The following is a 19793-nucleotide window of genomic DNA, read 5'->3' as shown; positions in this document are numbered from 1 at the left end:
TTAATAGTTTGTATAATCATTAACCAGATTACCCCAGATACCAGCCTTAGATGGGTGTTTAGTCAGGTCTAGAATGTTGTCATTGATGAGAATGAATCAAAAACTCTACTGACATCCAGAATTGACTTTGCTATCCTGCCTGTATTGTAATTTCATGACTAGAGACTAGTCATTCTACTGCCAATGTTTGTCTATGGAGATTGCATGGCGGTGTGCTCGATTTTATACACCTGTCAGCAACGGGTGTGGCTGAAATAGCCAAATCCACTAATTTGAAGGGATGTCCAGATACTTTTGTATATATAGTGAATAACTTGGTCGGGTCACATAAAAATGTACATAATGCAGCTTTAATAGATTTGATTTTATAAAAAAAAAATGTTTTGCATTTACCTGCCAAAAATGCTGTTATGTCGGTCATTTCTTTAGTATGTGATGTCAGAGTTCAGTACGTGGGACACAGTGGAGGCTACTGAAGGGAGCAAGGCTCATAATAATGGCTGGACCGGAGTAAATGGAATGGCATCAAACACATGGAAACCATGGAAACCAATTGTTTGATGTATTTGATACCATTCCATTTATTCTGCTCCAGCCATTACCACGACCCCATCCTCCCCAATTAAGGTGCCACCAACCTCCTGTGGTGGGAGAAGTCGTAGCTTAGAGATGATAGACAAGTTTCCCACTAGGGGCGTTCCAGTGGATTGATAGATGAGTTTCCCACTAGTAATTACCAGTTGGAGGGGCGTTCCAGTGGATTGATAGATGAGTTTCCACTAGTAATTACCAGTTGGAGGGGCATTCCAGTGGATTGATAGATGAGTTTCCCACTAGTAATTACCAGTAGGAGGGGCGTTCCAGTGGATTGATAGATGAGTTTCCACTAGTAATTACCAGTAGGAGGGGCGTTCCAGTGGATTGATAGATGAGTTTCCCACTAGTAATTACCAGTTGGAGGGGTGTTCCAGTGGATTGATAGATGAGTTTCCCACTAGTAATTACCAGTAGGAGGGGCGTTCCAGTGGATTGATAGATGAGTTTCCCACTAGTAATTACCAGTTGGAGGGGCGTTCCAGTGGATTGGTAGATGAGTTTCCTCTAGTAATTACCAGTAGGAGGGGCGTTCCAGTGGATTGGTAGATGAGTTTCCTCTAGTAATTACCAGTAGGAGGGGCGTTCCAGTGGATTGATAGATGAGTTTCCACTAGTAATTACCAGTTGGAGGGGTGTTCCAGTGGATTGATAGATGAGTTTCCCACTAGTAATTACCAGTTGGAGGGACGTTCCAGTGGATTGATAGATGAGTTTCCACTAGTAATTACCAGTAGGAGGGGCGTTCCAGTGGATTGATAGATGAGTTTCCCTCTAGTAATTACCAGTAGGAGGGGCGTTCCAGTGGATTGATAGATGTGTTTCCACTAGTAATTACCAGTTAGAGGGGCGTTCCAGTGGATTGATAGATGAGTTTCCACTAGTAATTACCAGTAGGAGGGGCGTTCCAGTGGATTGATAGATGAGTTTCCACTAGTAATTACCAGTTGGAGGGGCGTTCCAGTGGATTGATAGATGAGTTTCCCACTAGTAAATACCAGTAGGAGGGGCGTTCCAGTGGATTGATAGATGAGTTTCCCACTAGTAATTACCAGTAGGAGGGGTGTTCCAGTGGATTGATAGATGAGTTTCCCACTAGTAATTACCAGTAGGAGGGGTGTTCCAGTGGATTGATAGATGAGTTTCCCACTAGTAAATACCAGTAGGAGGGGCGTTCCAGTGGATTGATAGATGAGTTTCCCACTAGTAATTACCAGTAGGAGGGGTGTTCCAGTGGATTGATAGATGAGTTTCCTCTAGTAATTACCAGTTGGAGGGGCGTTCCAGTGGATTGATAGATGAGTTTCCACTAGTAATTACCAGTTGGAGGGGCGTTCCAGTGGATTGATAGATGAGTTTCCCACTAGTAATTACCAGTAGGAGGGGCGTTCCAGTGGATTGATAGAAGAGTTTCCACTAGTAATTACCAGTAGGAGGGGCGTTCCAGTGGATTGGTAGATGAGTTTCCCACTAGTAATTACCAGTAGGAGGGGAGTTCCAGTGGATTGGTAGATGAGTTTCCCACTAGTAATTACCAGTAGATGGGGTGTTCCAGTGGATTGGTAGATGAGTTTCCCACTAGTAATTACCAGTAGGAGGGGAGTTCCAGTGGATTGGTAGATGAGTTTCCCACTAGTAATTACCAGTAGATGGGGTGTTCCAGTGGATTGGTAGATGAGTTTCCCACTAGTAATTACCAGTAGGAGGGGAGTTCCAGTGGATTGATAGATGAGTTTCCCAGTAGTAAATACCAGTAGGAGGGGCGTTCCAGTGGATTGATAGATGAGTTTCCCACTAGTAATTACCAGTAGGAGGGGTGTTCCAGTGGATTGATAGATGAGTTTCCCACTAGTAATTACCAGTTAGAGGGGCGTTCCAGTGGATTGATAGATGAGTTTCCTCTAGTAATTATCAGTTAGAGGGGCGTTCCAGTGGATTGGTAGATGAGTTTCCTCTAGTAATTACCAGTAGGAGGGGAGTTCCAGTGGATTGATAGATGAGTTTCCACTAGTAATTACCAGTTGGAGGGGCGTTCCAGTGGATTGATAGATGAGTTTCCCACTAGTAATTACCAGTAGGAGGGGTGTTCCAGTGGATTGATAGATGAGTTTCCCACTAGTAATTACCAGTAGGAGGGGTGTTCCAGTGGATTGATAGATGAGTTTCCACTAGTAATTACCAGTAGGAGGGGTGTTCCAGTGGATTGATAGATGAGTTTCCTCTAGTAATTACCAGTAGGAGGGACGTTCCAGTGGATTGATAGATGAGTTTCCTCTAGTAATTACCAGTAGGAGGGACGTTCCAGTGGATTGATAGATGAGTTTCCCACTAGTAATTACCAGTAGGAGGGGCGTTCCAGTGGATTGATAGATGAGTTTCCACTAGTAATTACCAGTAGGAGGGGCGTTCCAGTGGATTGATAGATGAGTTTCCCACTAGTAATTACCAGTAGGAGGGGCGTTCCAGTGGATTGATAGATGAGTTTCCACTAGTAATTACCAGTTGGAGGGGTGTTCCAGTGGATTGATAGATGAGTTTCCCTCTAGTAATTACCAGTAGGAGGGGAGTTCCAGTGGATTGGTAGATGAGTTTCCCACTAGTAATTACCAGTAGGAGGGGAGTTCCAGTGGATTGATAGATGAGTTTCCCTCTAGTAATTACCAGTAGATGGGGTGTTCCAGTGGATTGGTAGATGAATTTCCCAGTAGTAATTACCAGTAGGAGGGGCGTTCCAGTGGATTGATAGATGAGTTTCCACTAGTAATTACCAGTTGGAGGGGCGTTCCAGTGGATTGATAGATGAGTTTCCCACTAGTAATTACCAGTTAGAGGGGCGTTCCAGTGGATTGATAGATGAGTTTCCACTAGTAATTACCAGTTGGAGGGGTGTTCCAGTGGATTGATAGATGAGTTTCCACTAGTAATTACCAGTTAGAGGGGCGTTCCAGTGGATTGATAGATGAGTTTCCCACTAGTAATTACCAGTTAGAGGGGTGTTCCAGTGGATTGATAGATGAGTTTCCCACTAGTAATTACCAGTTGGAGGGGCGTTCCAGTGGATTGATAGATGAGTTTCCACTAGTAATTACCAGTTAGAGGGGCGTTCCAGTGGATTGGTAGATGAGTTTCCACTAGTAATTACCAGTTGGAGGGGCGTTCCAGTGGATTGGTAGATGAGTTTCCTCTAGTAATTACCAGTTGGAGGGGCGTTCCAGTGGATTGGTAGATGAGTTTCCACTAGTAATTACCAGTTAGAGGGGCGTTCCAGTGGATTGATAGATGAGTTTCCCACTAGTAATTACCAGTAGATGGGGTGTTCCAGTGGATTGATAGATTAATTTCCCAGTAGTAATTACCAGTAGGAGGGGCGTTCCAGTGGATTGATAGATGAGTTTCCACTAGTAATTACCAGTTGGAGGGGCGTTCCAGTGGATTGATAGATGAGTTTCCCACTAGTAATTACCAGTAGGAGGGGCGTTCCAGTGGATTGGTAGATGAGTTTCCCACTAGTAATTACCAGTTGGAGGGGCGTTCCAGTGGATTGATAGATGAGTTTCCTCTAGTAATTACCAGTAGGAGGGGCGTTCCAGTGGATTGGTAGATGAGTTTCCACTAGTAATTACCAGTTGGAAGGGCGTTCCAGTGGATTTTTGTCTCCTTTCCTTCATCTAAACCAATATCAGAGAACTGGAGAGGTGAAAGCAATGACCCGATAGGCAGCCACCATATTACTTTGACCTATCTTGTGTTTTCAGATGAGTCAAGATAAAGGAGAGGAGATAAGGAGAGGAGGCCACTTTAGATTATTGAGATGCACCCATTGTCTTATTGTCCTGTCCTGTGAGGTCATAACAGCTTCCTCTTCAACTGAATAAGACCCATCTCTATGTACTGAACACAACCCCTATTACTGTAGTCCATTTACTGTACTGTCATATTCTGATCAATATTAAAACATTTACACCTCTCTTCTTTCATCTGGTTGATTAACCTTTATTAGTCACATCTGTCACATGTACATTTCATTCAGTGGAATTGAGTTCATACAGAAACAAGATTGTTGAGTCAAGAATTTGACAAATAAACATTCTACAGACAACAATATTTACAAACACCAAGAAGCCCAATAACAACAAGATCAATGATTTCTAAATTAAACCAGTTTTTACAACACAGTGTGGTGATTCATTATATTAATGAATGACTCTAGATGACAATGTCTGTCAGTTTCAATGGTGTTTATTAATGAATATTTACAATCATATGTTTACACACTAGAGAGATATTCTACATTGTTGCTCCAGTGTGTCTTACTGAACATGACCCTGATTAGAGTGAAACATCATGTTGTGTTTGACACAGGGACCACCTGACACAGGGACACTGAAGAGGTGTCATAAAGCCTAAACCCTGGATAGAGGGGCTCAGTGAATGTGGTGTGGAATGTGTACAGGTGGGTCAGTGTGTCAGAGGAGACTCTGTAGAAGGACAGAGTGCCGGCTGGCCAGTCCAGATACACTCCTACTCTGTGGGAGCTGGAGGAGGGGACGTCTAAGGTAATGTGAGCATTATTGTGCCAGGCATAGTAACTGTTGTCATAGCAGAACAGACTCCAGGACTTGTCATTCCATCCAAGCCCATGGTCATAACCCCTTCCTCTCCTGCTGATTCCTTTATATGTCACTCCTATAACAGGCCCACTCCCACTCCACTCTACCTCCCAGTAACAGCATCCAGTCAGACCCTCTCTACACAGCACCTGTCCACGGTCCTCAAATCTCTCTGGGTGATCAGGATACGGCTGCTTCTGTCTCCTCCGTGTCACCTTTCTGTTCTCCTCAGACAGAGAGAGTTGTCTGTGTGCTGTGTTTGGGTCCAGTGTGAGATCACAGCCATCTGATGGATGACACCAGACACAATATTAGAAATCATCATCATTCACATTAGAATGGTAACTCACTTTTAACACTCAATCTGGACAGTTTTATCTCCATCTCTTCATTCAAAGACTCAATCATGAACATTCTTACTGACAGTTGTGGCTGCTCTGCGAGATGTATTGTTGTCTCTACCTTCTTGCCTTAGTGCTGTTGTCTGTGCCCAATAATGTTTGTACCATGCTTTGTGCAGGTACCATTTTGTGCATCTGCCATTTTGTGTTACTACCTGTAACGGCTGTCGTAGTCGTTCTCCTCCTCAGACGAGGAGGAGCATGGATCGGACCAAGATGCGGATTGGTAAGTATTCATTATTTAATGAAAAAACAACAAACACTACAAAATACAAAAACCAACAAACGTGACTAACCCGAAACAGTCCTGTGTGGCCCAAACGCTGACACAGGAACAAACACCCACAAAACACAAGTGAAACCCTGGCTGCCTTAGTATGATTCTCAATCAGGGACAACGATTGACAGCTGTCTCTGATTGAGAATCATACCAGGCCGAACACAAAATCCCAACATAGAAAAACAAACCTAGACCAACCCACCCAACTCACGCCCTGACCAACTAAAACAAATACATGACAAAGGAAAACAGGTCAGGAACGTGACACTACCAGGTTGTTGTCATGTTGTGTTGCTACCCTGCTGTGTTGTCATGTGTTGCTGGCATGCTATGTTGTTGTCTTAGGTCTCTCTTGATGTAGTGTTGCGGTGTCTCTCTTGTCGATATGTGTGTTTTGTCCTATTTTTTTTAAAATATCCCAGCCCCAGTCCCCGCAGCAGGCCTTTGGCCAATTGGCCCAGTGTCATCCTGGTTTGGCTGTCATTGTAAATAAGAATTTGTTCTTAACTGACTTGCCTAGTTAAATAAAGTTTTTTAAATTTGTAATATTTAACCTTTACTTAAGAACTTCTTGTGGCTGCAGGGGCAGTATTGAGTAGCTTGGATGAAAGGTGCACAGAGGTGCCCAGAGTAAAACGGCCTGCTCCTCAGTCATAGTTGCTAATATATGCATAGTATTATTAGTATTGGATAGAAAACACTCTGAAGTGTCTAAAACTGTTTGAATTATGTCTGTGAGAATAACAGAACTCATATGGCAGGCAAAAACCTGAGAAAATTTTTAAACAGGAAGTGGAAATTATTAGGCTGGTCGATTTTCAAACAAGATCCCATTGAAATCACAGCGAGATATGAATGAGTATTCACTTCCTACTGCTTCCACTAGATGTCAACAGTCTGTAGAACTTTGTCTGATGCCTCTACTGTGAAGGGGGGTCGAATGAGAGAGGAATTAGTCAAGTCTGCCATGACCTGACCATGCTTTCACCATGCACATTCACATGAGATGGAGCTCTGTTCCATCGCTCATCTGAAGTCAATGTAATTCTCCGGTTGGAACGTTATTCAAGATTTATGTTAACATTCTAAAGATTGATTCAATACATCGTTTGACATGTTTCTACTGACTGTTACTGAACTTTTGGACATTTCGTCAGCTTTTAGGGAACGCGCTTCGTGACTTTGGAATTGTTTACCAAATGCGCTAACAAAAGTAGCTAATTGGACATAAATAACGGACATTATCGAACAAATCAAGCATTTGTGGACCTGGGATTCCTGGGAGTGCATTCTGATGAAGATCATCAAAGGTAAGGAAACATTTATCATGTAATTTCTGGTTTCTGTTGACTCCAACATGGCGGCTAATTTGACTATTGTTCTGAGCGCCGTCTCAGATTATTGCATGGTTTGCTTTTTCCGTAAAGTTTTTTTTAAATCTGACACAGCGGTTGCATTAAGGAGAGGTATATCTATAATTCCATGTGTATAACTTGTATTATCATCTACATTTATGATGAGTATTTCTGTTGAAACGATGTGGCTATGCAAAATCACTTGATGTTTTTGCAACTAGTGAATCTAACGCGCCAATGTAAACTCAGATTTTTTTATATAAATATGAACTTAATCAAACAAAACATGCATGTATTGTGTAACATGAAGTCCTATGAGTGTCATCTGATGAAGATAATCAAAGGTTAGTGATTAATTTTCTCTATTTCTGGATTTTGTGAAAGCTATCTTTCGCTGGAAAAATGGCTGTGCTTATTGTGGTTTGGTGTGACCTAACATAATCGTTTGTAGTGCTTTCGCTGAAAAGCATATTTGAAATCGGACACTTTGGTGGGATTAACAACAAGATTACCTTTAAAATGATATAAGACAAATCTATGTTTGAGGAATTTTAATTATGAGATTTCTGCTTTTTGAATTTGGCGCCCTGCATTTTCACTCGCTGTAGTCATATCATCCAGGTAGCGGGATGGCAGCCATAAAAGGTTAAATGTAATATGATCAAGTAAGTAATGATGGTGGTCTTTGACTTAACTTGAATTAAGACTTATTCTTAGTCATATTCTTCACAGAAGTCAACACTCACATTTTCTAAGCCCAGGCTTCATTGTGTACTCTCCACCATGTTCCACACTGTAGCGGTAAGTAAAGGAACAGACAGTCATTGACACACACACACACACACACACACACACACACACACACAGTCTGCATATAACTTTGTCCAAGTGGTTGAAGAATGTTTGTAATAACAGGCCTGATAACTTAAACATGTCTGATATGAACATTGACATAAACCCTCTTCATACCTGAGTTTCTCCAGTCTGCAGTGTAGATCCTCCAGTCCAGCAGAGAGCAGTCTGACTCCTGAGTCTCCTGGGTGATTGTAGCTCAGGTCCAGCTCTCTCAGGTGTGAGGGGTTTGACTTCAGAGCTGAGACCAGAGAAGCACAGCCTTCCTCTGTGACTTGACATCGGGACAGCCTGCAAAGAGTAAAATAATTTTTAAACCACACTGCTATTCTTTGGTGGTGAAAATACAGTGGCAGTATATTTTTTCACCATATTCAGATTTATCACTGTCCTGAAACCTGACATATCTATTCATAAATTAACGTATCATTATTAGAAATGATAAATTATCAAAGTATTGCTTGTAGATAGAAACATGTGTAGTACAAATATTTGAGTTGACTGACCAGACCAGTTTAAAAAGCAGTATCAGTCAAAAGACAGACATTGAGGTATCAGATTTAGATTGTATTGAGAATGGAGTCCACACCATATCTAGTTTGACAGTAAAGCTAAAATGTTAAATGTGGCTCTACAGTCGTCGCCAAAAGTTTTGAGAATGACACAAATATTAATTTCCATAAAGTTTGCTGCTTCAGTGTCTTTAGATATTTTTGTCAGATGTTACTACTAAGTATAATTACAAGCATTTCATAAGTGTCAAAGGCTTTTATTAACAATTACATAAAGTTGATGCAATCCGCCCTGCCATGCTGTCAATTAACTTCTGGGCCATATCCTGACTGATGGCAGCCCACTCTTGCATAATCAATTCTTGGAGTTTGTCAGAATTTGTGGGTTTTTGTTTGTCCACCCGCCTCTGAGGACTGACCACAAGTTCTCAATGGGATTAAGGTCTGGGGAGTTTCCTGGCCATGGACCCAAAATATCAATGTTTTGTTCCCCGAGCCACTTAGTTATCACTTTTGCCTTATGGCAAGGTACTCCATCATGCTGGAAAAGGCATTGTTCATCACCAAACTGTTCCTGGATGGTTGGGAGAAGTTGCTCTCGGAGTATGTGTTGGTACCATTCTTTATTCATGGCTGTGTTCTTTGGCAAAATTGTGAGTGAGCCCACTCCCTTGGCTGAGAAGCAACCCCACACATGAATGGTCTCAGGATGCTTTACTGTTGGCATGACACAGGACTGATGGTAGCGCTCACCTTTTTTCCGGATGCCCCAAACAATCGGAAAGGGGATTCATCAGAGAAAATGACTTTACCCCAGTCCTCAGCAGTCCAATCACTGTACCTTTTGCAGAAATGCAGTGGAGATGTTTTGGGGGGATTCAGTTCATTTGCATGGCAAAGAGGGACTTTGCAGTTCATTGCAATTCATCTGATCACTCTTCATAACATTCTGAAGTATATGCAAATTGCCATCATACAAACTGTGGCAGCAGACTTTGTGAAAATTTATATTTGTGTCATTCTCAAAACTTTTGGCCATGACTGTATACTCCAAAATTTGGGATTTGAGATCAAATGTTTCATATGAGGTGACAGTATATAATGTCACCTTTTTTGGGGGGGGTATTTTCATACATATAGTTCAACGTTTAGGAATTATAGCACTTTATGTATCTAGTCCCCCATTTGAAGAAATCATAAGTATTCTGAGCAATTCACTTACAGTGTCTTAAAGTAGTCAAAAGTTTAGTTTTTGGTTCCAAACACACATTTGCATTTGGTTTTGCTTGTGTTATATTTTGCCCAATAGTTTTTTACCTTTATTTAACTAGGCAAGTGAGTTCAGAACAAATTCTTATTTTCAATGACGGCCTAGGAACAGTGGGTTTACTGCCTTGTTCAGGGGCAGGACAACATTTGTACCTTGTCAGCTCAGGGATTTGATCTTGCAAGCTTTCGGTTAGTAGTATTTGGTCCCAAACTCGTTGCCTGCATTTGCAGTTTGTTTTGGTTGTGTTTTGAGTTATGTTTTGCCCAATAGTAACTGAATGGTGACTGGATTAATCTTCTCTCTAAGTGAGTAGATAACATGTTTCTAAACACTACTCAATTAATACTGATGATGCCATGATTAAGAGAAATCATGAATGAATCATGAATAATAATGAACGAGTGAGAAAGTTACAGAGGCCACAACAAAACATGCTAACCTCTCACCATTCGACGTTTTGAACATTGAGATATTAAATAAATGATAGCGAAGAAGCATAGGATCAAAGAAGAAAGTTAAGGGTTCTCTGTAGAAGGACAGATAGCTGTGGAATGTGTTGGAATGTGTTGGAATGTGTTGGGGACGAGAGCAGAGCACCGTGTTGATACAGGAAAGACAGATAGCTGTGGAATGTGTTGGAATGTGTTGGAATGTGTTGGGGACGAGAGCAGAGCACCGTGTTGATACAGGAAAGACAGATGGACATCTGTGGATTAGATGAAGGAGGGGTTGAGGTCAGGAGGTGAGGACAGGTCAAGATTTGGGATCTTGTTACTCTTTTCCTGTTAAACCATAAGAAGGATTGGAGAGAAGGAGGAGTGTCTTAAGTGGAATATAAATATCTGGGTGGGAGAAATGTTGGGTTGTCTGATTACAGCTGTACAGAACCTTTGGGAAGAATTGAACTTGGTTAAAGCTTCTCTAGTGTCCGTGGGTTATTTACTCTGAAAAATTAGAACCTAACACAAATAACAGAGGGGGGTATGATCCTCGTGCCTCTTTAACTTTCTCATTCATCGTCATTCATGATTCATTCATAATCATGGCAGCATCCACATGAATGTAGAAGTGTTCAGAAACATTTTCTATTCTTACTGACAATACAAGCGAAGTGACTCCAAAATGACACAGGATATTATTCACCATTCAGTTTCTATTGGGAAAATCATCATCCAAAACACAACCAAGACGAACTGCAAATGCATTCAACAAGTGTGTAGAGTCACAAGCTTGATGTAATCACTGCAGGCAAGGAATATGAGACCAAATACTAAACTTATGACTACTTTAATACAATATAAGTGAATTTGTCAAAATGATTACGACATTTTCAAATGGGATAAATAGACACAGAGTGCTTTCATTTCTAAACAGTAACACTTATGTGCATGGAAATACCCTCAAGTAAAAGGTGGCATTCTGTACTGTCGCCTAATACGAAACATTCTATCTCAAATCCTAAATGCTGGAGCATAGCAACACATTTAAAACAGAAAACACTGTTCAAACACATATGGTGTGGACTATGTGTGATTGGTAAACATATGTGGATCTGGTGAACAGTTATCACTTGTTGACCAACTACAGGAACACAAACCTCAGAGTCTCCAGTTGACAGTGGGGATTCCCCAGTGCATCAGAGAGCAGCTTCACTCCTGAATCCTTCAGGTCATTGTTACTCAGATCCAGCTCTCTCAGGTGTGAGGGGTTTAACTTCAGAGCTGAGACCAGAGAAGCACAGCCTTTCTCTGTGACTCCACAGCCTGACAGCCTGACAGAGAGATAATCATGATTTCACAAACACACTGTTAATTTAACACCAGTAGTGTCACTCAAACAACATATAGATTCACCTTCCGTCTCCTAGAATTGTATCGTTATGTTGTTATACTAATGTGAACATCAATGCACTGATTCAATATGTTATTCAATAATACATATTCTTCTCTAAACTGAATATTTCTTCCTGATGATTAGTACTTAAATGTCATTTTATGTACTCACAGAGCAGCTCTGGAGGCTTTGACCACTGGCAGCAGCCTCAGAAGACCTTCCTCTGATCTGGAGTATTTCTTCAGGTCAAACACATCCAGCTCCTTTTCTGAAGTCAGCAACACAAAGACCAGAGCTGACCACTGTGCTGGTGACAGTTCTTCATTGGAGACACTTCCTGGTCTCAGGTAGCTTTGGATCTCTTCCACTAGAGAATGGTCATTCAGTTCATTCAGACAGTGGAACAGATTGATGCACCTCTCTGGAGAGGGATTCTCCCTGATCTTCTCCTTGATATACTTGACTGTTTCTTCATGGCTCTGTGAGCTGCTTCTTGTCTTTGTCAGTAGACCTCGTAAGTGCTTCTGATTAGAGTCCAGTGAGAGGCCCAGAAGGAAGCGGAGAAAAAGGTCCAGGTTTCCCATCTCACTTTGTAAGGCTTTATCCACAGCACTCTTGTAGACTGTAACTTCTGGCTTGTCTCTGAACAGCACCGAAAGGTTCCTGGATGTTGATTTTGGTTTGGCCATTAGATTCCCATTGTTGTTGATGAATGAGAGGAACACATATACAGCAGCCAGAAACTCCTGAATGCTCAGATGCACGAAGCAGTACACCTTGTCCTGGTACAGCCCACATTCCTCTTTAAAGAGCTGTGTGCACAATCCTGAGTACACTGAGGCTTCATTGAAGTCAATGCCAGCCTCTTTCAGGTCTTCTTCATAGAAAATCAGATTGCCCTTCACAAGCTGTTGAAAAGCCAGTTTTCCCAGTGACAGAATGCTCTCTTTATTCCAGTGTGGACCTGTCTCTTCTTTCCCAAGATACTTTTCATTCTTCCATTTGGTATGAAACATCTCAGTACATTTGGTATGTACATCTCAGTCAGAGTCTTGGGCATCTCTTCTCTCTTATGTTTCAGCATGGGTTCAAGGACTATTGCAGAAATCCAACAGAAGACTGGAATGTGACACATGATGTGGAGGCTCCTTGATGTCTTTATGTGTGAGATGATTCTGCTGGCCAGGTCCTCATCACTGAATCTCTTCCTGAAGTACTCCTCCTTCTGTGGGTCATTGAACCCTCGTACCTCTGTCACCTGGTCAACACACCCTGAAGGGATCTTATTGGCTGCTGCAGGTCGGGTAGTTATCCAGAGGAGAGCAGAGGGAAGCAGATTTCCCTTGATGAGATTTGTCAGCAGGACATCCACTGAGGTTGACTTTGTGACGTCACAACAGATCTTGTTCTTCTGGAAGTCTAGGGGCAGTCGGCACTCATCCAGACCATCAAAGATGAACAGAACTTTGTACTCGTCATAGTTGGAGATTCTTGATTCTTTGGTTTCTATTGAGAAGTGATTGAGAAGTTCAATCAAAGTGTGTTTTTCCCCTTTCATCAAATTCAGCTCGCGAAAAGGCAATGAAAATACAAATTGGACATCCTGATTTGCTTTTCCTTCAGCCCAGTCCAGAATGAACTTCTGCACAGAGACTGTTTTTCCAATGCCAGCGACTCCCTTTGTCAGCACAGTTCTGATAAGTTTGTCTTGTACCGTTAAGGGCTTGAAGATGTCGTTACATTTCATCGCAGTCTCTGGTCTTGCTTGTTTCCTGGTTGTTGTCTCAATCTGTCTCAGCTCATGTTCATTATTGACCTCTCCTGTTCCACCCTCTGTGATGTAGAGCTCTGTGTAGATCTTATTGAGAAGTGTTGGGTTTCCTTGTTTAGCGATCCCCTCAAATACACATTGAAACTTCTTCTTTAGATTAGATTTGAGTTCACGTTGGCAAATCACAGCAAGCTCATCTGAATCTAGATATAACACAGAGGATATTAATATTACGTCTGATTTCATGTTAGAAAGTTGTACATAATAATTATAACTTATTCTCTTAACTGCCTGTATAAATGTGTAAATGTTTTTATAAATCATTACACACTGGTGTGACTGTTTATATTATTGTTGGTATTATTAATGTTCTCAAATTCCCAATCTGGCCCTCATACAATCATGGCCACCTGATCATCCCCAGCTTCAAATTGGCTCAAGGCTGCTACGATATCATTAAGTTAGCTACTTTAGCTGTACTTCAGTTACAGCTTTGAAATGTTATAAAACAGCATTCAACATGAGGCAGACAGCTATTACTTTTCTCCAGTGTGTCAGCAAGCTCCTTCTGGTTCATTTTCCTCAGGATGTGCAGTGTGATCTTCAGAGCCCCCTCTCTGGCACTGCTCTCCTGCTTCTCATCTTCAGCATCCACCACTTCCTTATCCTGCTTCTGACTCTCAAAGCCTTCTGGGAGATCTGGACTAAGAATCCTCTTGAACATCTTCAGCTCATTCTTCAGAAATGTCATAATATTCTCTTCAAGCAACTGAAATAAATAAAGTAAATAAGTTAAGCAAGAGAAGAAATACTTTCTCATTAACACATGAATGAATGATTGACAGATCAACTTTACTTGAGGTAAACAAAAACAAATGTACATAACAGGACCACATACACTGAATATGGAGGTCAGGTCTGTTTGATGACTCTGGGAAGACTGACCACTGAGAATCTCCTGTTGGTTTCTGTGGACAAAACATCCAAAGAGTACACAGACACGTACACACACACTATGAAAATTGAAAAAATTATTTAGGACTATGGATAATGAAAATAAATTGGAAATGGGAGAGGAGAAATGACTAGAGACAGTGTTGTTTAACCCACTGACCATGACCCATGAGTTCTTCTTACCTTTGTTTAGGAGAAAAGTCTCCCTCTCTAAACATTATAGGTAGACCCATAGACCGGCCACTCTTCATGGACACACAGCTGGGTACAGGGGAGGCTGGTCTCTCCCGCTTGATTGTTCTTCAACACAACAGAGACAAACATTACATCTCTCATCTACTCATCTACTCTGTTTTTTTTGCTAAATGCTAAATATCTGCGTCACTCTCAGAGAAATAATTAGTACTGCTAGGTTTTACACTGTCAAATGTAACAAATAACTTTATTTTTAGTAAATAACTGCACTAATGATACATTTGTGAAATTAATTTTTCAATATTTAAAAATAACAATTAAATACAGTAATATGAGATCTGTATGTAAAACATTTACATTGGACATTTATCAGATGCTCTTATCCAGGGCCCGGTTTCCCAAAATCATCTTTAGGCTAAGTTCATTGTTAGAACCTTTGTAGGAGCATCGTTAAATCTCCGGGCTTGAAAGAGAGCGACCCGCCTCTACTTATTTTACTGGTTTGTAACTCTCTGACTCCGCCCCCGGTTAGAGGGGAATAAAGCAACCCAGGAGTTAACACACAGTTCAGGGAGAGTTTGAGAGGCAGGTTTATGGTTCCCCCCTAGACTCTCAGGCTCCAGTCATGGGGGATGGGGAGTGGAGTGTACAGCTTGATGTTGTGAGGTGCTGATAACAGTCACCCTCAGCCACCGGGAATTTGTAACAGAGCTGTTTCCCAAAACTATCATAATTAATGTTGCACTTGAAATTGCTCATAATCTAATACCTGCCTCAGACCACTCGTAGAACAGCTAAGTGAGTCGTTAGATGCGTTTTTGCACTCCAGAGTCACTTAATACACGGAAGACCTAGGTCAAACATACTATAGTCCTTCTGTATGTTAAGACCTCTGGGGACTAAAGTATCTACAACATACTATAGTCCTTCTGTAGGTTAAGACCTCTGGGGACTAAAGTATCTATAACATACTATAGTCCTCTAGGTTAAGACCTCTGGGGACTAAAGTATCTACAACATACTATAGTCCTTCTGTAGGTTAAGACCTCTGGGAACTAAAGTATCTACAACATACTATAGTCCTCTAGTTTAAGACCTCTGGGGACTAAAGTATCTACAACATACTGTAGTCCTTCTGTAGGATAAGAACTCTGGGAACTAAAGTATCTACAACATACTGTAGTCCTTCTGTAGGATAAGAACTCTGGGAACTAAAGTATCTACAACATACTGTAGTCCTTCTGTAGGAAAGAACTCTGGGAACTAAAGTATCTACAACATACTGTAGTCCTTCTGTAGGAAAGAACTCTGGAGACTAAAGTATCTAAGGAATGGATCCAGATAAGAACTCTGGAGACTAAAGTATCTAAGGAATGGATCCAGATAAGAACTCTGGAGACTGATGTATCTAAGGAATGGATCCAGATAAGAACTCTGGAGACTAAAGTATCTAAGGAATGGATCCAGAATGTATTTCTGGACCTTCAGTGTTTGTTTTTGCTAACTTGTTTAATTCCAAAATAAAATGTGATTTTTCTGATGAAGGCCAAAACGTTAATCTTTTAACCTTGGGGTGGCAGGTAGCTTAGTCGTTAGAGCATTGGGCCAGTAACTGAAAGGTTGTTGGATTGAATCCCTGAGCTGACAAGGTAAAATCTGTTATTCTACTCCTGAACAACGCAGTTAAAAGTGTTGTTCTCCAGTAGGCTGTCATTGTAAATAAGAATTTGTTCTTAACAGACTTACTTGCCTAGTTAAATAAAACCCTGCTTAAAACAAATTGGTTTGAGAGCATAGTGCCTTTTCCTTTTCAATGGTGATTTGGAGACTAATGTGTGCAATAATGTGCCAAATCTGTGATTTAATGCATTTTTATTGGGTAAGCATAGAATAAGCCACCTCTGAGTCAAATTAAGCATAGAATAAGCATAGAATAAGCCACCTCTGAGTCAAATTAAAAATCTTTCCTTAACATTATAATTGTTTCACAATTCTGACGATGGATCAGCTTCTAGAGAGATATTACCATCTATGGCAGATGGTAATATCTCTCTAGAAGCTGATCCATCGTCAGAATTGTGAAACAATTATAATGTTAAGGAAAGATTTTAATGGAGAAAGCTGATCTGAGAGCAGCGCTCAATTTCTTTCGATCCTATCAGTATCAACACATGCTCCAAGACGCAACCATTTTGGCAAACGCATGTTTCATCTTCGGCCGTTGTAGGAAAGATGCATCTTAAGACACTCATAAGCCTAAGTTCCGTCGCTCTCAGGAAAACGGCCCCAGAGACATGGCAAATATCTTAATTTGATAACCCTGCGTTGCAGGAATTTCCCTGTCAGACTTGATTTGCCCTAACGAAAAATGTATCAAAAATGTCCATGAATTATAATCCACATAATACTGAATATTTCCAGTTGCTGAAACTGAGTCAAATTAAGATATGGCATCTGTAAGTTCATTCATCTTAAGATAGCTAGGTGAGACAACCACATATCATAGTCAAATAATCAGGAAACGAACATTCCATTCCAGCTAAACAATTGACATACAGTGCATTCGGAATGTAGTCAGACCCCTTGACTTTTGCCACATTTTGTTACGTTACAGCCTTATTTTAAAATTGATTACATTGTTTTTTCTCATCAATCTAAACACAATACCCCATAATGACAAAGCAAAAACAGGTTTTTTGAAATTTTAGCAAATCTATTAAAAAATATATATTACATTTACATACGTATTCAGACCCTTTACTCAGTACTTTGTTGAAGCATCTTTGGCAGCGATTACAGCCTCGAGTCTTCTTGGGTATGACGTTACAAGCTTGGCACACCTATATTTGGGGAGTTTCTCCAGTTCTTCTCTGCAGATCCTCTCAAGCTCTGTCAGGTTGGATGGGGAGCGTCGCTGCACAGCTATTTTCAGGTCTCCAGAGATGTTCGATCAGGTTCAAGTCCAGGCTCTGGCTGGGCCACTCAAGGATGTTCAGTGACTCCTGCGTTGTCTTGGCTGTGTGCTTAGGGTCGTTGTCTTGTTGGAAGGTGAACCTTCGCCCAGTCTAAGGTCCAGAGCTCTCTGGAGCAGGTTTTCATCAAGGATTTCTCTGTACCTTGCTCCATTCATCTTTCCCTCGATCCTGACTAGTCTCCCAGTCCCTGCCTCTGAAAAACATCCCCACAGCATGATGCTGCCACCACTATGCATCACTGTAGGGATGGTGCCAGGTTTCCTCCAGACGTGATGCTTGGCATTCAGGCCAAAGAGTTCAATCTTGGTTTCATCAGACTAGATAATCTTCTTCTCATGGTCTGAGAGTCCTTTAGGTGTCTTTTGGAAAACTCCAAGCGGGCTGTCATGTGCCTTTCACTGAGGAGTAGCTTCCATCTGGCCACTCTACCATAAAGGCCTGATTGGTGGAGTGCTGCAGAGATGGATGTCCTCCTGGAAGGTTCTCCCATCTCCACAGAGGAACTCTAAAGCTCTGTCAGAGTGACCATCGGGTTGTTGGTCACCTCCCTGACCAAGGCCCTTCTCCCGATTGCTCAAGTTTGGCCAGGCTGCCATCTCTAGGAAGACTCTTGGTGGTTCCAAACTTCTTCCATTTGGTGGAGTGATGGATGATGGAGACCACTGTGTTCTTGGGGAACTTCAATGCTGCAGAAATGTTTTGGTACCCTTCTCCAGATCTGTGCCTCGACACGATCCTGTATCGGAGCTGTACAGACAGTTCTTTGGGCCTAATGGATTGGTTTTTGTTCCAACATCCACTGTCAACTATGGGACAAATATACGTCTAATTTCGAGTGTGTTTATGTTAAAGGTGAATCAACAGTTACTACATCCATTTTTGGATCCACATCCTTTTTTAAACGTATTAATTAATTATATCTACCTATTGATTCAGAAAATAATATAACTTCTAAATGCCTCATGAGCTTAGTTCTGTCATTCTCTATCAGAATCCAAAAACAAGCTTGTTTTACTCCAAAACAAAACACTGTAAAGCTTCAAAACATATTTAAAACTATAATTGTTGTACCATGGATGGTCAGTCTTTGCATCCATCCCGTCTATACATTTTAGTGGTTACATTTCTCCAGCCCCATTCCATCTTTTTACCAAAACAGTGGGGGGGAAAACGTTATTGTTTCAACTGCTAATTTGGTGCTTTAAAGGGGTGTTACTTTGGCAGATAATGTTCCCCATCTTAAGAAAGTGTTTTTTATAATTAACTAATTAATGCATGTTGTTTTTGGTTTAAGGGTATATGGACCATTGTTGCATCGTTCATTGTTATCCTGTAAATGGCTATTTTATGGTTGTAAGTGATCAAATTAACTAACAGATGTTATATATTTTTCAATTCTGAGTAATTACTACTTCAATAAGGATATACACTTTATTTCAGTGACCTTAGGTATAGAAACTGATGGTCAGATCAACACAACGCTTAGAAGAAATGTGTTGCAATTGCTACAATATTCCAATAGATGGCAGTATAAGACCACGAATGAAATCTCATAAAATAAATGTAGTTTTCTCCCGCTACCCCTGCTTTTTCTGTCCCTTTCCACAATGCTGACGCAAGAGGAAGGAACATCATTTTAACAGATTACTGTGAATTGCTATAAGATGATTCATGTTTATTATGACCTATTTTAAGGCTCATGTTTTGAAATTATACTTGATTACTATTCCAATAACGAGTTTCAATAATCGTGAACATTAATTCAGTCACCTTCTGGTCGGGAAAAGTATTTTCCTAGTACATTCATTGTCAAATTCATCAACCAGCATCGACCTGCTCTGTTATAAATATATATAGATTAGATTAGATAGATTAGTTAGATAGATCGATAGATAGATAGATCGATATAACTGTAAAGTAATGAGTAATCATTTTAGAAAATCATGGGACATATAGTCTTTGGTTGCATGCTATTTTATGTCAATCATATTGCTGCTTGTAGCCTATAACTGATGCTTCGTGGTCTTATGCTGCCATCTATTGGAAATATTTACCAATTAAAAGTTATTAATTCACATAAAGACATTGGTGAGGCAGCTGAGAATAAAGTGTATTTTTCTTATTCATTCCTGAAATCAGTCTCAATCCTGCCCCAACTATCCCACACCAATTGCTGGACATAGAGGTTACT

The 19793-nt window shown here is 40.9% G+C and overlaps 1 protein-coding gene and 1 pseudogene across 1 annotated transcript; both read right to left on the bottom strand.

The window, feature by feature from the left end:
• Positions 1-4860: 4860 nt before the first annotated feature.
• LOC120044702 (stonustoxin subunit beta-like) lies at positions 4861-11623 on the bottom strand (the record flags this gene model as incomplete). Its single annotated transcript, XM_038989380.1, has 4 exons — positions 4861-5490; positions 7987-8033; positions 8210-8383; positions 11472-11623. Coding segments are annotated over 4 exons (927 nt in total), but the record flags the coding sequence as incomplete, so codon positions are not given.
• A 251-nt stretch (positions 11624-11874) lies between these two features.
• Positions 11875-13643, bottom strand: LOC120044753 (annotated as a pseudogene).
• Positions 13644-19793: the final 6150 nt, after the last annotated feature.

The sequence above is a fragment of the Salvelinus namaycush genome, chromosome 3, assembly GCF_016432855.1.
Source record: "Salvelinus namaycush isolate Seneca chromosome 3, SaNama_1.0, whole genome shotgun sequence".
Classification (NCBI taxonomy): domain Eukaryota; kingdom Metazoa; phylum Chordata; class Actinopteri; order Salmoniformes; family Salmonidae; genus Salvelinus; species Salvelinus namaycush.
This window is presented reverse-complemented; position numbering and strand designations above follow the sequence as displayed.